General features: G+C 33.8%; 1 protein-coding gene across 1 annotated transcript in view; it reads left to right on the top strand.

The window, feature by feature from the left end:
* Positions 1-19,643, top strand: part of LOC149804304 (glycogen phosphorylase, muscle form-like) — a 79,862-nt gene that overhangs the window by 16,355 nt on the left and 43,864 nt on the right. Inside the window, exons 2-3 of the mRNA XM_089938632.1 lie at positions 14,060-14,161; positions 16,187-16,369. Coding sequence (XP_089794758.1) covers positions 14,060-14,161; positions 16,187-16,369 — 285 coding nt within the window. The remainder of the gene's footprint in view (positions 1-14,059; positions 14,162-16,186; positions 16,370-19,643) is intronic.

The following is a 19,643-nucleotide window of genomic DNA, read 5'->3' as shown; positions in this document are numbered from 1 at the left end:
CATCTGGACGCTTCTCTGGTGGCGGTGAATAGGGAGGAGGAGATCCTTGTTGTCTACTTTTGTCAATTTTCTTCATTGCGCCTATAAGTGCTGAAAATTTTGAATCGTTAGATTTAACCGTTTTCTTGTCGTAGTATATACGATACACCCACTTAACAAAATTGTAATCAGCCGTGGACTTATATTTCTTGTTTAAAACTTTTTCTTTGTTGCGTAAACCCCCTAATATCAATTCAGGTAATTTTTCTTCTGGCGTATTTTTAAGGAATTTAATAAAACCCGGATTAAATCTCGCAGTTAGTTCAACAATTTCCTTTGCTGGTTGGGGTGTAGCAGCTTCGGAGACTTCAGCGACGGGCGGAGGCTGAGCTGCAGCGACGGGTGGAGGCTGAGCTGCAACTATGTCAGCCGGAAGATCTTGTAAAATCTTTTTTGTTTGCTTCGTTCTTTTTGCTATTTTTTGAGTCAACGGGATAATACCCAACTTTTCTCTCTCCTCCTCTTTAATATCGCCCCATATTGCCCTTTCAGCGGTTGTTGCGGCTTTTTCCGTAGCTGTTGTAACGGGCTTAAATAATTCTTCTACACCGGTTGCAAATTCGATTTTTGCTTCTTGTCTTGCCTTTAATTTTTCTCTGACACTATCACGGACGGGAATAAATTTTTTAATTGCTTCGAGTCGTTCTCGTGCTAGTCTAGTTGTACGAGATTCGCCAATATTTGCCATTATTTATTTGTCCATGATTTAATTCCCCCGCATGGAGTTGAGCAGCAGAGGGGCCCGACCCATGGATTTTTCAATGACGGACCCCGCGAGCGATGCTAGCATCGCCAGGGAAACTGTTTCAGATTTATTAAAGTAACCCAAGTTGTCAGCGGAAATGTATTGCATCCCTGGGGAAATTCGAAAAATTTCTCGAGGAGAGACTCTCCGAATTTTTTTGGACATTTTTTTTTGTCCTGTATTCTGAATAGAAGGGTTTATTTCGTCGAAATAAGCCCTCTATCGAGGAATAGTTTCCTGGAAGGGGTTACTGGTAAAATTGTTTTGGTCTGTTCGCCCCCTCTGCTGCTGGTCTTTGTCATTGTATACATTGCAGTGGTCTTCGTGGTATTATATACATTGCATTGGTCTTCATGGTACTGTATTTATATGTATTGCAGTGGTCTTTATTTATATACATTGCATTGGTCTTTATTTTATTTTTATACATTGCAGTGGTTTTTGATGGTATTGTATACATTGCAGTGTCTTCATGGTATTATATACATTGCATTGGTCTTTATGGAATTTATATACAGTCCATTTTCTTGACATTTACTGATGTGATTAAGATCAAGTTGCAGTTGATTTTACTGATCTTTGAACACGTGTGGAATGATGCATTATCTGCATACATACAGTTCTCTTTGTTTTCTGTATATGGCAGGTCCTTAATGTACATGGGAAAAAAGATAGATTCTAGGATTGAGCCCTGAGGCACAATATTTTTTGTGACAGGACTTGATAGAGTACTGTTTAGCTCAGCTTGCTGGTTCTTTCACTAAGACAAGATTCTATCCAGGAAATAATTTCTGGGTTAAAATTGTAATAAACTAGATTTCCAATTTTGTTTTGGTCAATAAAGTCAAATGCCATCTTTAAATCTTAAAGGATTGATTTTGTTATTTTATCACTATCACTGTCTTCAAGCCATTTATCAGTTATCTTTATTAGCTTAGTATGGCACGAGTGGGTTGCCTGTTAGCCTGATTGGTGTTGATATAATAGGTCATTTGTTAGTAAGAAAGTTTGTTTTGCAACATGTTTCTCAATAATTATGGAAATGGTACATGGGACCAAAATGCTTATGTAATTTACTGGAAGATCTTTCTTATTTCCCTTACATAGGGGTCTGTTCATTTAGTATGCATGGAGGGGGTAGGGGTAACCCAAATGCATACACTTGCATATAGTGAGGTCTACTGATAATGTACATATGCATAGGAAATGTGTGTGTGTGAAACCTCAATAATAATTTGTCTAATGTGTAACCTGTTCAACTGAGTTCAGTTGGCGTTTGAATTTGTCAGTGTTAGCAGACACTAGACAAACTGTTTAAAGTTACACACTTATTTCTTTGATATAGCTAGACATTCAGTGTCGCTGGACTGTCTGTTTTATTAAACAGGTTAATATTAATAATCCTTGATTGTTTTGCGTGGATTAAATATAGGCCATTCTGTAGAATTTGGGTGTGGGTGGGTGCATCAAGCATAAGTACACAGGTTGGGGTGTCGTAAAAAAAAGTATACATGTGTACAGGGAGGGGAGGGATCAAGCTTTGCCAGATTTTTGCATACATACTAAATGGATGGCCCCTAGTGGTGTTGCTCTTGCCCTGCTTACAGTAAAAGGAAATGGAACTGTTTCGCAATAACTGGAAAGAACATTCTCTGGTTATCTTGCAAAACTTCACAATTCTAAAATGTGGCACTCATTGTTGGGAGATTTACAAACACTGAAAATGTGAAAAGTGTGTGTGTGTGTGTGTATATATATATATATATATATATATATATATATATATATATATATATATATATATAATGACCTTGAGGATTTACAGTGTTTAACTGTAAAACATTGAAAAGAGATCTTAAATCTGAACAGTGGCCCTGAGTGGTCTAAAGTGCTCTCTGTTATGGATCACTGCCATCTCACCTCTGTCTGCATGGGTTTGAGCCTCGGATTCAGCAAATGTGGGTATGTGAGAAAGCTTGCCAGTAGCTTCTCGTGGGTTGGTGGTTCTTTCCGGGGTTTTCCCAGGTTCTTCCTCCACCATTATTACTGGCCGCCATGTATATCCTATTGTGTGCTGAAAAATGGCATTAAACCCTACAACAACAACAATAATAAATCTGAACAACAGCAGTGTCAGTGGACAAATGGCTATGCTAGGATTGCACACATATGCCCTAATTTGAAGATAGAAGGATGTCTTGCAGTTAAAATAATAAGTGTAAGTGTGATGTTGATATTCCATCACAATCTGTTATGGTTCTTTGAAAATGGTCAGTGGACTGGAGATTTTTTTAAAAAATATCAGGAGGGAAACAAAAACAGCAATGAAAGGAACAGATTTTGAAATAAGAAATAGCCTTTGCATTTTGCACTGAAAGGCATGTCATTGAGATTAAAGTTTCAAGGAATAGACATTATTTGTGTGCATAGAAAGTGAGTGCATCCATGAGAAATTAAATACCAAAACTGTAAGATAATTACCTCAAAAAAAAATTTACAACTATGGAATAGTAATATTTAAAATTAAAATACCTAAACTATAGATACATCTTTTTTAAATTAAAATAGCAGAACTATAGAATAATGTTATTTTAATTAAAATACCAAACTATAAAATAATTTTATTTTGATTTAAATACCAAAACAATAGAATCATGTTACTATTAATTAAAATTGTTTAGATAATTGTCAGACTTAGATTCTGGATTCTGAAAATGGGTTTATGTGAACATTTTCAGGGTTTGAAACTAACAATATACAGTCAGAGACTAGTAGATTTCACTACATACTGAAATCTGTTGATTGGTATCAGTCGAATGTGACTGAGGAAAATTTTATTTTAAATTTAGATTCGACAGAAAGGGTGGGGATGGCTGCTGCCTTCTGAATGTGAAATGATAGTGATTGTATTTCTGTTAATTCTAAATGTGCTTTGATAGCTAAAATGTATATACCTCCAAACATGCTTTGCTAAATAGCATTAAAACTTAAGAAGAACTTGCTTAAATTGGTTTAGTGCAAAATAAGATAAAATATATTCTAAAACAAATTGTTAATAGACGTATAAAACCAATTTCTAACAGAAAGTTTTCATTTTCTTGGCTGTGTGTGTATTTATTTTTTTAAAATATTGGGAATTATTATTGTTACTATTATTATTATTATTATTCAGAATGCTAATGTTTGTTCATCAATACTAAAAGTACGTACATGATGTCATGATATTCAGACTTACCAAAGCCAATGTCCACTTCTATGTCAGTATAAAGAACATTCACCCAGCACTGATAGCCTTGTTTTGATTTTTAGCACTGGATATCAGGAACAGAAAATTGTCTGAAACGTGTATTGTGAAAGGGCCCATTAATTAGATCTTTTAGGCTTACATTTATTGTGTGTTATTGACTTGTTTGCTATATAGTACTTAGTTTGAACAAATTAGGGCCTGTACCACTTACCCTTGTATCTTTTTGAGTATTGAGGTTTTTGAGATAGTACTGTATATTTTCATTTGTTATTTCCATTATTTATAGTTTGTTTTTGAGGTTTTTCTGAAGTTTTGAGCTAAAATATTCATCTGATTATATATGGTCAATTTCTGGGTCACTTTTTTAAAAACAGTTGGCAAAGTATCCTTTGTTTCAGCTAGTATTTAATTGCCATTTTTCATTTTTGAGAAGCTTTGAATTTCCTTTTGACGTAATTCATTGCTACATTTACGAAGAGTTCTGGTGTTCTTATTCAGGTTTATTGCTTCAGTGAAATAGGCTTCCTTCAATTTCCTAATGAGACTGCTTTATTGGGTCATAATCTGTAATTTTCCTTATTGAGTACATATATATCTGAGTGTGGCATGTTGTGTTGTTATGCCGTCACTGTGGTAGGTGTGTGGTGGGGTGCTTCCAATATTTGTTTAAATTATTATAGAAGTCCCACCCAGACTCGATTTTGGTTGGAAGTTAAATTAGTGAAAGATGGATGTAAGGCTCCAAGCCCCCAGTCAGCAGTGCCCATGGTTAAATGATTGAATATACAAAAAAGTGAAATTCAGCTAATAATAATTTAATGAAAATTCAATAATCATTGATTCAAATGATTAAAATTCTCCAAGTAGTCTCCTTCCTCTCGACCCTGTGATAGCCTATTGCATCATTTGGTTAGTAGTGTGAGATAGCTTTCCACCTGCCCTTGTATTCTACTCATCTGTGTATTCTTCTCTCCTATTCCTTCTTCCTCCCGACTTTCTACAAATTCCTTCTTCTCCTTGACTTCTCTATACTTCTCCTTTTCCACTTTTTCCTCCTCTACTCCTTTTCGTCCTCCTCCTCCGACTCTATACTGACTAGACTTGTCAACTCTGACTGCTCTGCTAGTCTCACTTCCGTTTCCCATCTTAGAGACTCGGGACTTATCTGAACTGGAAGTTCTATCCCCCAAAAAGCTTCTTGTGAAAATACAAGGATGGTACAATATTTTCCTTAGCCCTCTCATCTCATACTACACCCAGCCTATCATCAGATAAAGGCTATTAAATTTCTTCGGTGACGCATTCATTCACATTGAAATACTCATACATTCTTTTATGGTAAACAACATCGTAATAAAAGCACAGTAACAATTACTTCTCATACATACATCAATAAATTGCATAGCATCAATACATATTCCTAACCCCATTATACTAAACAATATCACAACAATCAAACACATTTCTTTATATTACAACTCGTACAAAGTACACAAATATTCAAATATACATGCTCTGATATATCCATACATCCATATTGACTAGTCTTAAACACTTCAACAATTTTCCAAATGCACAATTCAAGCATGTATAAATTCTAACATATCACATGAATAAATGCATTAGTTTACTATGAAGTAACCTATTAGCGAATTACAAAATTAATTCTGACCATAAGTTAACAATCTACAGAATTCTGTACATAATATTCAAACTCATTTCTCATATATACATGTAAATTAAACACTACAAAGGCAATTCTGTGTACTAAATGAACCAAGTAATTAAGTATACATACTACCCATAATTACAATGCCATAATATTCTGCAAAAATCGAGCAAATAACCTACTGACCTTTACAAAGCTTTGTCTTTCCTTAGAATCTCCTAAGTTTTCCTGTCAAATTATGAGTGGCTTTCTCGGGGTAATCCTATTTGCTCAGCAATCTTCCCAGGAGTGACTAAATTTTCGCTTGCTAGTTGGAAGTTATAATTCGGATCAAAATTGTTATCACACCCTCTGTCTCAATTCTGATTGGATGTTGCTATGATTCGATCCTATCAAACTTAGCAGACAGTGTCCTTCTCGCTGTCTGTCCATATGGGGACAGATTTAGAACATGCCCTGGTCCCTCATGGTTCCTCTGATCTTGGGACAAAGTTGTAACATCTAGGCGGGATGTTGCTTGAACTAATGACCGGAAAAAAACGAAGCAAATTGAGTACCTAACCTTCCCATCACTGCCACGGAGGTTGGCCAGTGTTCAGTAGAGAATATCTGTGGAACCTTACATATTTTTCTTTGTGATAAATTAATAATAGTAATTTCTTTTCTGAGGGTACAGTTCATTTAGCCAAAATTTTTTGCTAATTTCACATGAAACCCTCAGAGATGTACAACATTCTGTATGCAGTGTTTATAAAGGAAAGAATGAATGAACATAGTTAATGTCACACAAACTGTTTACTTAAATTTTATTATCTTTGAACTTCATGGGATTTTCATCCAGTACCAGGTCAAGTGGTAGATGATTTTTTCAATGCATTAGTTCTTGGTCTTGGTAGTTTTAAGGTTTGAACAGCTGTATAAACAGATCATGCACAAAAGCTGTCCTGTCTTCTGACCTTAGCATTTTGCTGATCACTAAAATACTGACCTGCTGATGATTGTAAATGTCTGTTATTTTCATTAATTTGCAGATTTTCTTGACATAAATTATTTTTTATTCATGTGTCGGTCTTCATTAAGAAAGGCCATGAATGACTGACAAAAGAACTGAATTTCAATACCCATTTTTAAAAGCAATTCTAGAACTTGCTGACCAGGGGTACAGACAAAATCACCCAGGACAAGATATCCCTTGGACAAAATTCCCTCAGCAGAATAAAAGATAGGACATAATCCCAACTACATGTACTTGTATAAGTTTTTTAACTTTATAAACCATCACAAATATACAGGCCTATTTTGAAATAAGATAGGAGGAAAAGAAGAAATGTGATATATCATCCACTTACCTTATATTTAATTTAGGTAGTTATAGTATTTCATGTTTATCCAATAACAATTATGGCTTAGCTTTGAAGCACTTACAGCCTGGGGAAAAAAAAGAAATGTGACATGCCATCAATATACCTCTGATTTAATTTAATGGAATTTCATGCTTGTCTAATAAATTTATATCTTAGCTTTTAAGTACTTCCAGATTATAACAATCATTGTCAAATACAGGAAACTCAGTAGCAAACACACAAAGATGTATATTTGTAATGGTTTAAAAAGGGGTAAACTTAAAATGGGGGAGGGGGTTATATCCTATCTTTAATTTGCTGGGGGGATTTTGTCCATAGGCGAATTTGTCTACACCCTGTTTACCAATTCTGATTACATTAGGTTGTTGCTGTAGGTTTAATGCCATTTTTTCAGCACAAAATGCTTTTCATTTTGGCTATTTTTAACTGATGGAGGAAGAACCTGGGAGAACCCCCGATAAGAACCACTGAACTACAGGAAGCTACTGGCAGGCATTCTCACATATCCAGATTGTCCAAGTCGGAGACTTGAACCCATACAGACAGGTGAGATGGCAATGGTTGGTAATGACGAGAGCTTTAGACTACTTGGCCCCATGGGGCCCCCAGTACATTAGGTGCAATAAGAGAGTTTCATGGCAATATGGAGAATTTAAACCACCTCGAAAGTAGTTTTGATTGTAATTTATTGTACCAGCATAACACGGAATAATGCTAAGACACTTTACATCCTGGAATGAAGACGGGGCAGGCCTTGGTCCAATTGGGCCCTGCATTTACAAGGACCCCGCACGTTAGTAATTTTTAAAAAATTATAGAGAAAGTAATTTTAAAGTGGTGGAAGAAAATTTTAGTTCAATATCATATCAAACTTGTTTAAAAGTTTATTTCCAAATGCCGTGCTCACAAAGGGGCCCTACCAAAATGATCCAAATTGGGCCCAGCGTTTGCTAAGGCTGTTTTTGAATGAAGACCTATTTGATAATACGGGAAAGTGTTTTTTATTTTGATTCCAGTAAGTGTATAATAATATTCTAAAACAGTAATCCCTCATTATAACACTGTCCATTGGATCCATAGAGTATACTGCCTTATAATGAGGCACTTTATAATGAAGTATATGATACATGTAATTCTGCTGCCACTGAATGAAATGGAATACATTATTGAATGGCCTTCTAGTGAGGGAATGATGTAATAATAATTGTCATAATAATAACAATAATGTAGCTGATATTTTATGGCATGTTACATGAGGGGGGATGGGTCTTGTTATTGGTTAAAACAGTATTTATTTACACAAGTCATCATGGAATGTACATCAAATCAAGCAAGGGATATAGAGGGTTGTAGAACAAGCATGCTGATTTTAAGCTCCCTTATCAACAATAATATTTGCTTTTATAATGTAGCTAATGTCATAATGAAGGCATAATATTTCAAACACTGAAACATGGGAATGAGTTATTAAAAGAATATTGTACATGTTACATTGTAAAAGTGTCAGTTGGTAACTTAAAAGCATTTACAGGAGAAACATGTTACTGAAGACTTGCAAGTCAACAAATGGAAAAGAAAGAAAGAAAATATAAGATGTCTGCATTGATAGATTTCTGAGGTGGTGGGGTGGTAGATGAAACACTTTTTACTTTATCTCAGGTGGTATACATTTAACAGCCTAATTTGAGGACTGGAGTATTGATGAGGCAAATCGCCTAGTTGTAATTCTGAGCTACTTATGAACTGCCTTGAAGATCCTGTTGACCTCAACTGGCTGCAATCCCGGTTTCCATCTAATAACAAAGTTATATCTATAATATGGGAGAATATTCCAATTTTTGTATTTCTGAGGGTAACATATTTTGTACAGTCCTAGAGAAAATGTTTTGCAGTTTCTGGTTGACTGCATGAACATCTATTGTTAGATGACATTTCTTTTTTTTTTCTTCAAGATCTTTCATTAATAAACTAAAACAGTTTCGAATTTCATTATGGATAATTTCTCCTTGATAGTACTAGATTGTGACTTGTTCTAGATTCATTTTTAGGTGTGATTTAGAAAGGGTACGGTTTGTTAGAAGTTATCAGTAGAATAAACAACACAGACCCTGATCTGCAGGTGCATTATGTTTCAGCAGATCAGGATCTTTGTTGTTTGCAGTTTGACTCATCTTATAAGTGAGTATGGATGGCAGGTAAATATTTCAGTGGAACACTTGAAGGTAGTGGAGTTAATATCAAAGCGACAGTTTCCTTACTTACATATGAGACATTTGATGCACTTTTTGCATGTTTGCCTAATGTATCAGGGATGTATATCAGAAGCAAAGAGACTGCAAGCAATATGTGACTGTTAATGAATGTCAACAGTTTTTCCTATCAGACTAGGAACAGTTGGTGATACACATGTACATGTATATCCTGATGAGCAATTTGTACATTGCAGCCTGCTTCACTGGCACATGTTGACTTGAAAACAGCTGCATCTTCATGCTTGTACCTCTATGCTGTTACTCCTGACTTTAGGTGCACCTGTTAACATTACAGATTCAGTGATATTCAATGATATATCAGTGGATGAAATGAGGTGTATTTGCAGTGAATTTTCATGTCTTTCAATCTAAACTTCAAATATACACGTACCAACTTGTGTTATCATTTATCCAAAAACAATGTTAAATTCAATTATAGAACTGCAAATTCAGTTTCCTTTTTGTATAACCATTGGGATTGGAACTTTGATGGCTGTCATCAGCATATAGAAGCTCAGTACAGATTATTATATACGGAAAAAATGCAAAGGAGACAATTTTAACATTGTAGTCATGACATTTTGTATAAAATTTCTGAAACCTCCAGATTTATGTACACACCTCTCATTCAGGTATTTAAAAATTAGTTTCATGTAATAAGATGGTTGGCATCACTGATTATAATTACTTTAGAAGTGTTTACAATTGGAGGCATGTAGTTTGTGACCCTGTAATAATAACCATGTCCTAATGTTCACCTTTATGCCAGGAAGTAGGTAAACTGAGAAAGTGTGGAAGTGTGGTTACCTGTCCACATGATAAGTCTTGTAGAGCATGGAAGACTAGCAAGGTCAGTTATTGATTTAAATTTTAAACAATTTGTACAGTGATTCTCCATTGTTCTTTAAGACAACCATGTGGATTCTTAATGACATTGTCTTGGTATCAGGTCTGCATGGTGAAATGGAATAAGGAAAATTAGAAAGTTTTTGGATATTGGAATAGTTTTCTTGCAGTTTCTGAGAAAACTTTGTTCTTTAGTTTAAGAGAAAATGATAAGTTTATATGAAGATCTTTTAGGAAGTAAAATACATAAGTGACATGGTAAATGTGAAAGTTTGGACCAGGTATTTAGTTTCTGCAACTGGAGAGGTTGAATGGGCCATTTCTTCCTAGAAATATTGCTACAAGCCTAACATTAAAGGTAACAAACTCATTCAAGTGATAATGATAAATGCACCTTTTTTAAGGAGGGAATAGTACAGATGGAATATCTGATTTGTGACTCTAATTGTTGAATGGATCTGAACTTATGATCCAAATATTTGAATTACATGTATATGAAAAGATGTTTAAATGAGAAATAGCAATATTGATAAACTTATTGTTTTCATTTTGCTTGCAAATTATATACATGTATCCAGATCATATTATGCATAAAGAATCCCAAATCTTGAATGTTATAATTTTCATTTTATCATGCAAAAGACTTGACATATCTGTAGCCAAACACAGATCTTATAGTGATTATATGGACCTTATTGTCAACGTTTGCTTTGTGAATTTTGTTGTCTTAGTAATCTTCAAGCTGTTTTATATTGGCAGACTTCACACAAGACAATTGTATAGTGATTTTCATGGTGTGGAATTGGAAGTATGTTTCAGACGTGTAGTTTTTAAAATAAGCTGTGGTTTGCATGGTTTTCTCCAGAGTTTGTCTCAAAAATGGGCATATAATGAGATTTACCGGTTTACTCAGGGTATTTAGAATTTGGAAGTTATTGGATTTTTTACTACAGTGATATTTCCATAGGTTTACTTTGGTACTATGAGTCTTGAATTTACAATATGGCTGTTATTGAGGCCATATTGAAAATCTTGTTATCACTGCTCCTCCTGAATGGTCATGTGACAAAAAAAGACATCTGGTGATATCAAGTTTGTCCTAAATGAAAATTGTATTGATCTGACCTCTCATATGGATACTCCTGTTGAATAAAAAGTCTTCCAGAAGAGTTCTTTTGATGTCTAGTTGGTACGAAATGAAAATGGTAGTGATCAGCCATCTTGATAACTTTCTTATTGCTATTCTTCCTGAATGGAAAGTTGTACTGTATATTGAATTTCAGAATGTCAAAAAAACTGAAATTTTAATTTGGACTTTCTTCAGTAATAACATCATTACCCCCACCCCTGTAAACCAAAATCCCTTAGCTCCAAATAAAGAAATTTTTGTCCCAAATGTCAATTTTACACTGAAGAAAATCCCTCAATAAGACCAGTACTTACAACTTGGTAATAGCTGCCAAATTATGACATGCTGAAACAGGTTAATTCCAGTTAGCAAGTACTGTGGTAGGATTGACTGTGAGACAAAGAACTGGTAAATATCCCATGAGCACACAATGTTGAAACAATACCTGACACACAAGACAAGACAGATGAGGACTGTTAATAGGCTACTCTAAAGTCTTTCTGCTTGAAAAGAGAAATAGCTTTTAATCGAATTGTTAATATCTAGATGCTTGTATGTTAAGCCATTTCAGAAAGATTATATCTTTATTATCAATCTGTAATAGATGAAGATTTTATGTGTTTCAGGGGTATTGAAAAGAAAAACGTTATTTAAAAAAAAATAAATAAGCATTCTCTTCATATTATAATAAAATGTCTAGTTTTGAACATGAATTAATGGAATACAATAATAAAGATTGAATACCAGTCAGTGTATTGCACATTAAACAAATAGGGAAGAGTTTTATCTCTCAGAGTTTACTGTAAAGAGTTTTTTTTTAAAATCCACAAATATTTTAAGTTTTCTTTACAAGATCTCTGACTGGTGACCACATATGACATTCATTGTAACTGTTGTTTCACACCTAACAGAATCTCAATAATTTGCTATCCAGATTTCCTCTTGTCTCGCATTGTATTTTGTGATAAGTGGAGAATGTTCTTGCAGTATCAGCTTTAACGGTAGCAATGTCAAAATAACCATGCTTAGCCTGCAAAAAAAAGTTCACATCAGTTTTCTATGGCTGGTTTTTTTAAGGTTGCTGACTGCTCTTTAATACTCCTCCATGCTAAGTTCACCCTGAGGAGGAAGTTTATGAGCTGGACGAACTGAGTCTCATATTGCTTACCCAGTGGGTTTTTGGGGGTATTGGGAGAAAGGGTATGTTTCAACATTTTAACAAGACTTGAAGAACAACAGAAAAAATACATGAGCTGTCTTTAAATATTCATCTAAAGACATATTAAATAACACAGTAACAATTAAACAACACAATAACTCAAAATGCAACTCATTTCTGCTGAAATGAGTTTTTGGTCTTGCTAGGTCTTATTATTTCACCTCCACCTAAGGTCTGCCAATTCTTAATCCAAGACACAAAAGCCTTCATGGACTGACTTGGATCCCTTTCTTATAACACCTCATAAAAATTCCCCATTCGTCCAGATTACAATAGTAGGGGAATCAATTAACAGCATGTTCTATACAGTGCACATGTTGTTCCTCTTAAGCCAATTACTCAGCCATACATCATTGCATCTGTATAATATTTGCAGTCCCTAGTAGACTGGTTTCTGTAATGTGGGGATAGAACACATCCAAATTTTGTTTTTATTCATAAAGATGTTTTTAAAAATCTTCTATTTTTAAAAGTGTTAGAATTCAGCAGTAAAATCTTATGTGTGGTGGACATTTTATTTTTGTCCAACCACCAGTAGAACCATGTGTATTTGTCTTTGGATGAGTGGTGGTTCGTACATGCCAATCACTGTTGATAAGTAAACATTTCGTCTATAAATTAACATGCATAAATGTTATTGATACATTTGGTTGTTTTCTACAACAATTTAATGCCCAGAAAAACTTGCTGAACTAATTATATTTGTTGTCATAAATATTGGTAACAGGATATTAAGTCCTATTTAGGTAATAGTAATTAATATAAATATCATAATAAAATGTGGACACAATTTCTGTTCTCTAGATGGGTTGGGTATCATCAGAATATGTGTATTGTGTATTGCAATACAGGATGGTGTATTATGTATTGCAATACAGAAAAGTGTATTGGGATACATAGTGTGGTATATTCAGAAAATCTTCAAAAGTTTAAAGTAATATTAAAGAGTGAAGAGAAAGTCAAAGTTTCATCATGTGGTCATTTTATTGTCCTACTAAGGAACTTCACTTCCACATCAGATTCTCAATAATGGAAAATTGCCTACAATTTTATTGAATAATATCAGTCAAAACTGCTGCAAGAAATGTGAATTTTCCTTTTTTATTGAGTACCAGCTTTTATAGTTGACTTCAGGCTCCAGGTCTGTCATTTTATATTGTTTTGTAACAGGCTGGATGCAAAGTATATTTAGCCATTTTGTCAGTGGACACATTTCTGAAAATCTTTTGGCCTAGAATAAAAGAAATTGTTAAAGACAAACAAAAGAAACAGAACAAATGATTTATTGATATACTATTGACAGAATATTGCAAAATTGGCAATGTACTATGATATGCCAGCCGCTGAGTATCCATATAGTGTAGGCAAATCATATTGCCACTGTTTTTCATTACTTGAAATAATAACTGAGTCACTTTTGGATGAAACAGTGGTTAAGTCCAAGTAGATGCTGATGACTGGGTAAATTGGAGGGATTATTCAAGCATAGAGGTTATTCTGCTTTTTGTTAATAACAATAAAAATGTAACTATATTCCTTGAGTTTTCAGAGGGTGTATTATTTGTCCTTGGAGTTCTACATGGGTCGTACCCTGTCCAACACCATGGTCAACCTGGGTATTCAGAGTTCCTGTGATGAGGCACTGTATCAGGTGAGATTTAGAGATGTAATGATAAATTGATTTATTATAAATCACAGATTGACTTTACAACAGCTTCATAAAAAGCCCCATGTGTATGTGTAACAAGATAACTGGGTGGGATTTCGGATTTACAGCAGAACACTTCTGATGGTGATACAGATACAATGTTTAATAATGAATGACTTGAATGAGCAATTAATTTTGATTAATATGTGCATGTATATGATCCAAATATTGGATCAATTAACATAAAATGAATGGACTTAATAATGAAAATACAAATAAATGACCTTACACAGTGCAGGGTCAAGGAATGAATGATTCACAGTGATTTCACAATGAAAAGATTGATGTGTTTTACTCAAATAGTAAAACAAATGTAGAATTTTACTCATATAGTAAAATGTGTTCACTCAAATAGTGAAATTATGTAAACAAAAGGGACAGATATACAAATTATCTTTACAGTCCTGAAAACACACTTTGTTTTACAAACCCCCAGAAATCAGCCAATGGCTAAAAGATCAAATGTATGGAGTTACACACTCCATCACCAGTCACACTGGCCAGTCAAGCCATTAGTATTCCGGGTTGGTCAGTCAAGCAGTCGGCACCCACCAGTCTTGGTCAGCAATGCTCGATCACCTGCTGCTCGACCAGCAACACTGTTTATTCAGGTCTATAACTGCTATGGTTCAGTTACACAGCTGCTATGTTTAGCGCTGCAACTGGTACCATGTCGGCTCCGATCACTCTGATAATTCTGTGATCACTTGGGTCAGCTGAAAATACATCTAACACCATGTACTCTGAATGACACTGGCATATACGATAAAACGTAATGATGTTATACAGATTACATTATCGGCACAATTACAAAACAACAAACAGGTTCAAAAGTAAACCTAACCATGCCCGACAAGAATCCTATGGTACTAAACATTTCTTACAAATGCAACTTTATATTGCTAATATAAATCCCTTGCTAAGTCACAAACAAGAATAGAAAATAGTTCCATTATACTACATAAAACGAAGCTACATAGCAAACATACAAAAATAAACGTGGTAGTACAATAGTTATAATAACATATACACAAGAAATTAATAATTCACATACCTCTACAGCTGAACATGTGCAAGTCTTTAAAGTAGGCCGCTCACTGCCAAGACATTCCATAATATGAAGATTTGATCTTACGGTGAGGCATTTATACACAGATGGTGTCGTCATACATTGTCTGTGCGCTGGAAGCATTCATTTTTTCCCATTGAAAGCACTTCACATGTGTGGCATAGGATGAACCGAATAAACTATTTTGAAATATTGTGCAATATACATAAATCACCCTTGGGTATCATTGTGCAAAAAAACCAAAACCCAGGTACCTGCATTTAATAAATAAAAGGATTTATACATGCTTTTGGTACATACGAGTCTTTAACAGATGGATTATTATTAATTGTCATAATTTTTACGATGTTTTAGAAAGTAAAAATAGTAAATCAAAAAATAGAAACTAGTTTTTGTTGTGACACTTAAATTGAAATAAAATTTTGACAGTAAATCAAAGCTCAGAAAAAGAAAAAGTAATATTAATGAAAAGATTGTGGTTTTGTTAAATTCTTTATAAATGAAAATAGCATGATGAGTTTTTTTTATGCTTCTGTCATGATTGGAATAATTATATCTTTAGTTTCCCATATCTTTGCACATTTGAAAGAGATTACAAGAGATTCTGATTATAAAACAATGACAAGCATACAAAATTTACAGATAGTTGATAGAAATAAAATGAACTCAACTAGCCACACCTGTAAAAATGCTATATGCATTGTTTTTTGTTAGAAATTTGGTTTACATTTATCCATTTTTGTGCTCTGCCACAAACATGAAAGAGGCTTATAGAGTTTATTTGTCAGTCCATACATTCATATGTCAGTCAAAGTTTTGTGTTAAGGTTAGTATGCAGGTCATTTTTTATTCCATAAACATATTTCTAATTTTAAGTTGAATTGAATCTTATTTTTTAGCTTGGCCTTGACATTGAAGAATTAGAGGAAATAGAAGAGGATGCTGGTCTAGGAAATGGTGGTCTAGGTCGTCTAGCAGCTTGCTTTCTGGATTCTTTGGCAACCCTGGGTCTAGCTGCATATGGATATGGCATTCGCTATGACTATGGAATATTTGAACAAAAGATAAGAAATGGGTGGCAGGTAAATAAGATAAAGAAATTTGTTGAATTTAATTTGTTTTTGTTCATCATGCTGACGAGAATATTTGAGTAATATTGCATTGTTATTGCAAACAAAGATGATACTTGGGGATAACTTTTCTGATGTTCTTTTTTCTTATCATTGTTACTTTTATATTGAGTGCAGATTGATCTGTTAAATTGTTACAGCAGATTCCTGAAAAGCACAGCTGATAATGTTATTTGTCAGTTTAATGCCATTTTAGTCACTTTGTTGCTTATGCGGCCATGAAACTTGATGATTGCATTCTTCTTTTTTTGCTTGTATTCATATCTATGAAATCTAGATCTCAGTGACCAGCTTTTATTGGTAGATTTTTGTATCATGCTCCTGTAGAGCAGACCAGAGATAACATTTTGTAGAGTTATTGTTGATCTCACATGATACCTATCTTAATCTAGCCATTTACCATATATATTGGGACACAATAAAATAAAATAAAAACTCCTGTAGAGCAGACCAAAGATAACATTTTGTAGAGTTATTGTTGATCTCACATGATACCTATCTTAATCTAGCCATTTACCGTATATATTGGGACACAATAACAATAAAATAAAAACTCCTGTAGAGCAGACCAAAGATAACATTCTGTAGAGTTATTGTTGATCTCACATGATACCTATCTTAATCTAGCCATTTACCGTATATATTGGGACACAATACAATAAAATAAAAACTCCTGTAGAGCAGACCAAAGATAACATTCTCTAGAGTTATTGTTGATCTCACATGATACCTATCTTAATCTAGCCATTTACCGTATATATTGGGACACAAAAATTCCTGTCTCAGAACTTATGGTGAAACTTTTTCCACCAAGGTCATATGTCCCTAGACTTAAGAAACGAAGTAAATTTGTATTGAATTTGTGCTCTCCTCTCACCACCACTGCACATTGGAATAAAATAGAAAAACAAAATGCTTATATGATAATAAAATGAAAGAAACTAACCTTGTATTGTTATCATTTATTGCTTTTATTTCATGATAAGTATTAAAGAATCTTATATATTTACAAACTCCATATATGTATTGCAGGCTTTCTTACTTTAGTGTTTATCGCTTATGTCCCATAATGCATGATACATTGTTCATTGACATGAACATTCAGAAACAAATTGTGTTTGGTTGTACTCAGAGGTCTGAATGTGTTATCTGACTGAATATGGGATCCAGTAACATCGAAAATAACAGGGGGAAAATCAACTGATCGCTTAAAGACAACTGCCATTCATGCATGACATGGTGTTAGGTGCAAAATAACAAAGACTGCATTATATCCAGGTTAACTATGTGACAATATCTCGCAAATAAAAATCGTTGTTTGAAAATACATTCACTTCGCTGGCATAGGTTACAATCAGTATAATTAAAGCAAGTTATTGTTGCGTATAGCCTTTACCCACAGATATTAATGCCCATTTGTACTAATTATAACTATAGATGCCAAGCAAATAGAAGCCCAGGTGGTGAAAAGACACATCTGGCAGCGAGCAGCAAACTCATTGTTTGAACTTACCTACAGGACATCAAAGACAAGGTTATTTTTATTACAAAGGAGGCTGCTTTCATAAGCTGACTTTGACTACTTTAAAGCTGGTTTTTTGTTGGTTTTTTTGAAAGGATATCATTACAAATGTTATTTTATTACAAAACAAGCCGACCTCGGAATTCTTGTAAGTGTGCTGATTGTTTTATTGAAAATATATCAGTACAAAGGATTTTTTATTACAAAGCAAGCTGACCTTGGAAGCTGACTTTGGATTCTTGTAAGTGTGCATATTTTATTTTTTATTATTTTTTTATATATACAAAGACAGCTGAAATAAGGAAGCTAACATTGGCTCCTTTTCACCAGTATTCACTGGCATTTTGAAAATAAATTGAAACTATGGAACAATTTTTAAAATGACCAATGTAGTACTTCGTGCACGGAAATCAATGACCTCACATCATCCAGAAGATTTAGAGAAAATAAAATCATTTGATGAATTTGTGAATGCCAGAAGAGTAGACAAATTTGTCAACAATATGACCATTAACATGGATGAAATTTTAATGTACTTTAATCTCATTCCTGTATGAACAGACAATAAGATGGGTGTCAAAAGTGCACGAATTAACATTATTGGTGCAGATTTTTAAAAACCTGACTTTAGTCCTTGCAGTTTTTGCTTGAGGTGATGTGTTGCCTCTAACGATAATTTTTTATGGCATGAGAAAGCTAAAAAATATTCATACAACGAAAGAATGGATCGTGTGTGTGCAGAAGAAGGATTGGGTTGACGACATGAGGATGCAGTGGAATAAAGAATTTCATCTCAAGTACAGTTTTATATTTATAAAATAAAATTTCAGTTAGAGTGCATTTACTGACATGTAATTTTCAAATGATTTAAAAGTGTCTCACAACTTATGACTCAAAAAGATGTGTTCCAGAACATACAGTGCACACAAAAAAATTACTTTAAAAATTAATTGATGCTGTCCCAACAAACAGTGTCCCAACATATATGGTAAGTGGTGTCCATCATTTTCCATATTTCTTAACAATATTAGTTTAAATGGTGATATGTCATTGATAAGTCCTTCTATCACAGGTTGAAGGAAATTATTAAAGATATGAGAACAATGCGCATCTAAGAATGATATCTATAATACACAAAAATCAATATGCGTAGTCTTTCAGCCGGCTTCTTTAAAACTACCATCTCCTCCCCCTGTACATCTTAATGGCCATGTTCTTTGAATATCAATACTAGATTATTCAAATCTTTTTGTTAATGCACTGTGCTCCTCAACAGACAAAATGTAGTGAATTTATGCAAAGAAAGCTAGTTCTTGGTTATAATAATAGTCTTTGGTCTTTTTTAGCCTTCCAAGGTGGAACATGGCCTGTGTAATGTTTGTAAACTATAACATATTTAGTAGGGAGAAAATATGTGTTCTGAGTGATCACAATAATATCTAAAAGTAAAAATTGTTTCATGAAATTTATATTGACTTATGACATTTGTTACATAATTTCGTTTGTAAAAATGCTGGACAAAATCCGTTGCTGTAGATTTGTATGTATAATTGTACATAATATATCTGTGATCTTTTTTGTTTGAATACTTTTATTGTATATTTATATTTATATTTAATTTAGATATATGGACTTTGCAGTCTGAAATAAAGAATTTTTATCTTCAAAGGACTCCTTTTGGATGAAATGCAACCTACAGGTTGT

Source organism: Sinohyriopsis cumingii, chromosome 2, assembly GCF_028554795.1.
Source record: "Sinohyriopsis cumingii isolate HCF-2022 chromosome 2, ASM2855479v2, whole genome shotgun sequence".
Classification (NCBI taxonomy): Eukaryota; Metazoa; Mollusca; class Bivalvia; order Unionida; family Unionidae; genus Sinohyriopsis; species Sinohyriopsis cumingii.
The sequence above is the reverse complement of the archived record's forward strand: the minus strand, read 5'-3'. Positions and strand labels throughout refer to the sequence as shown.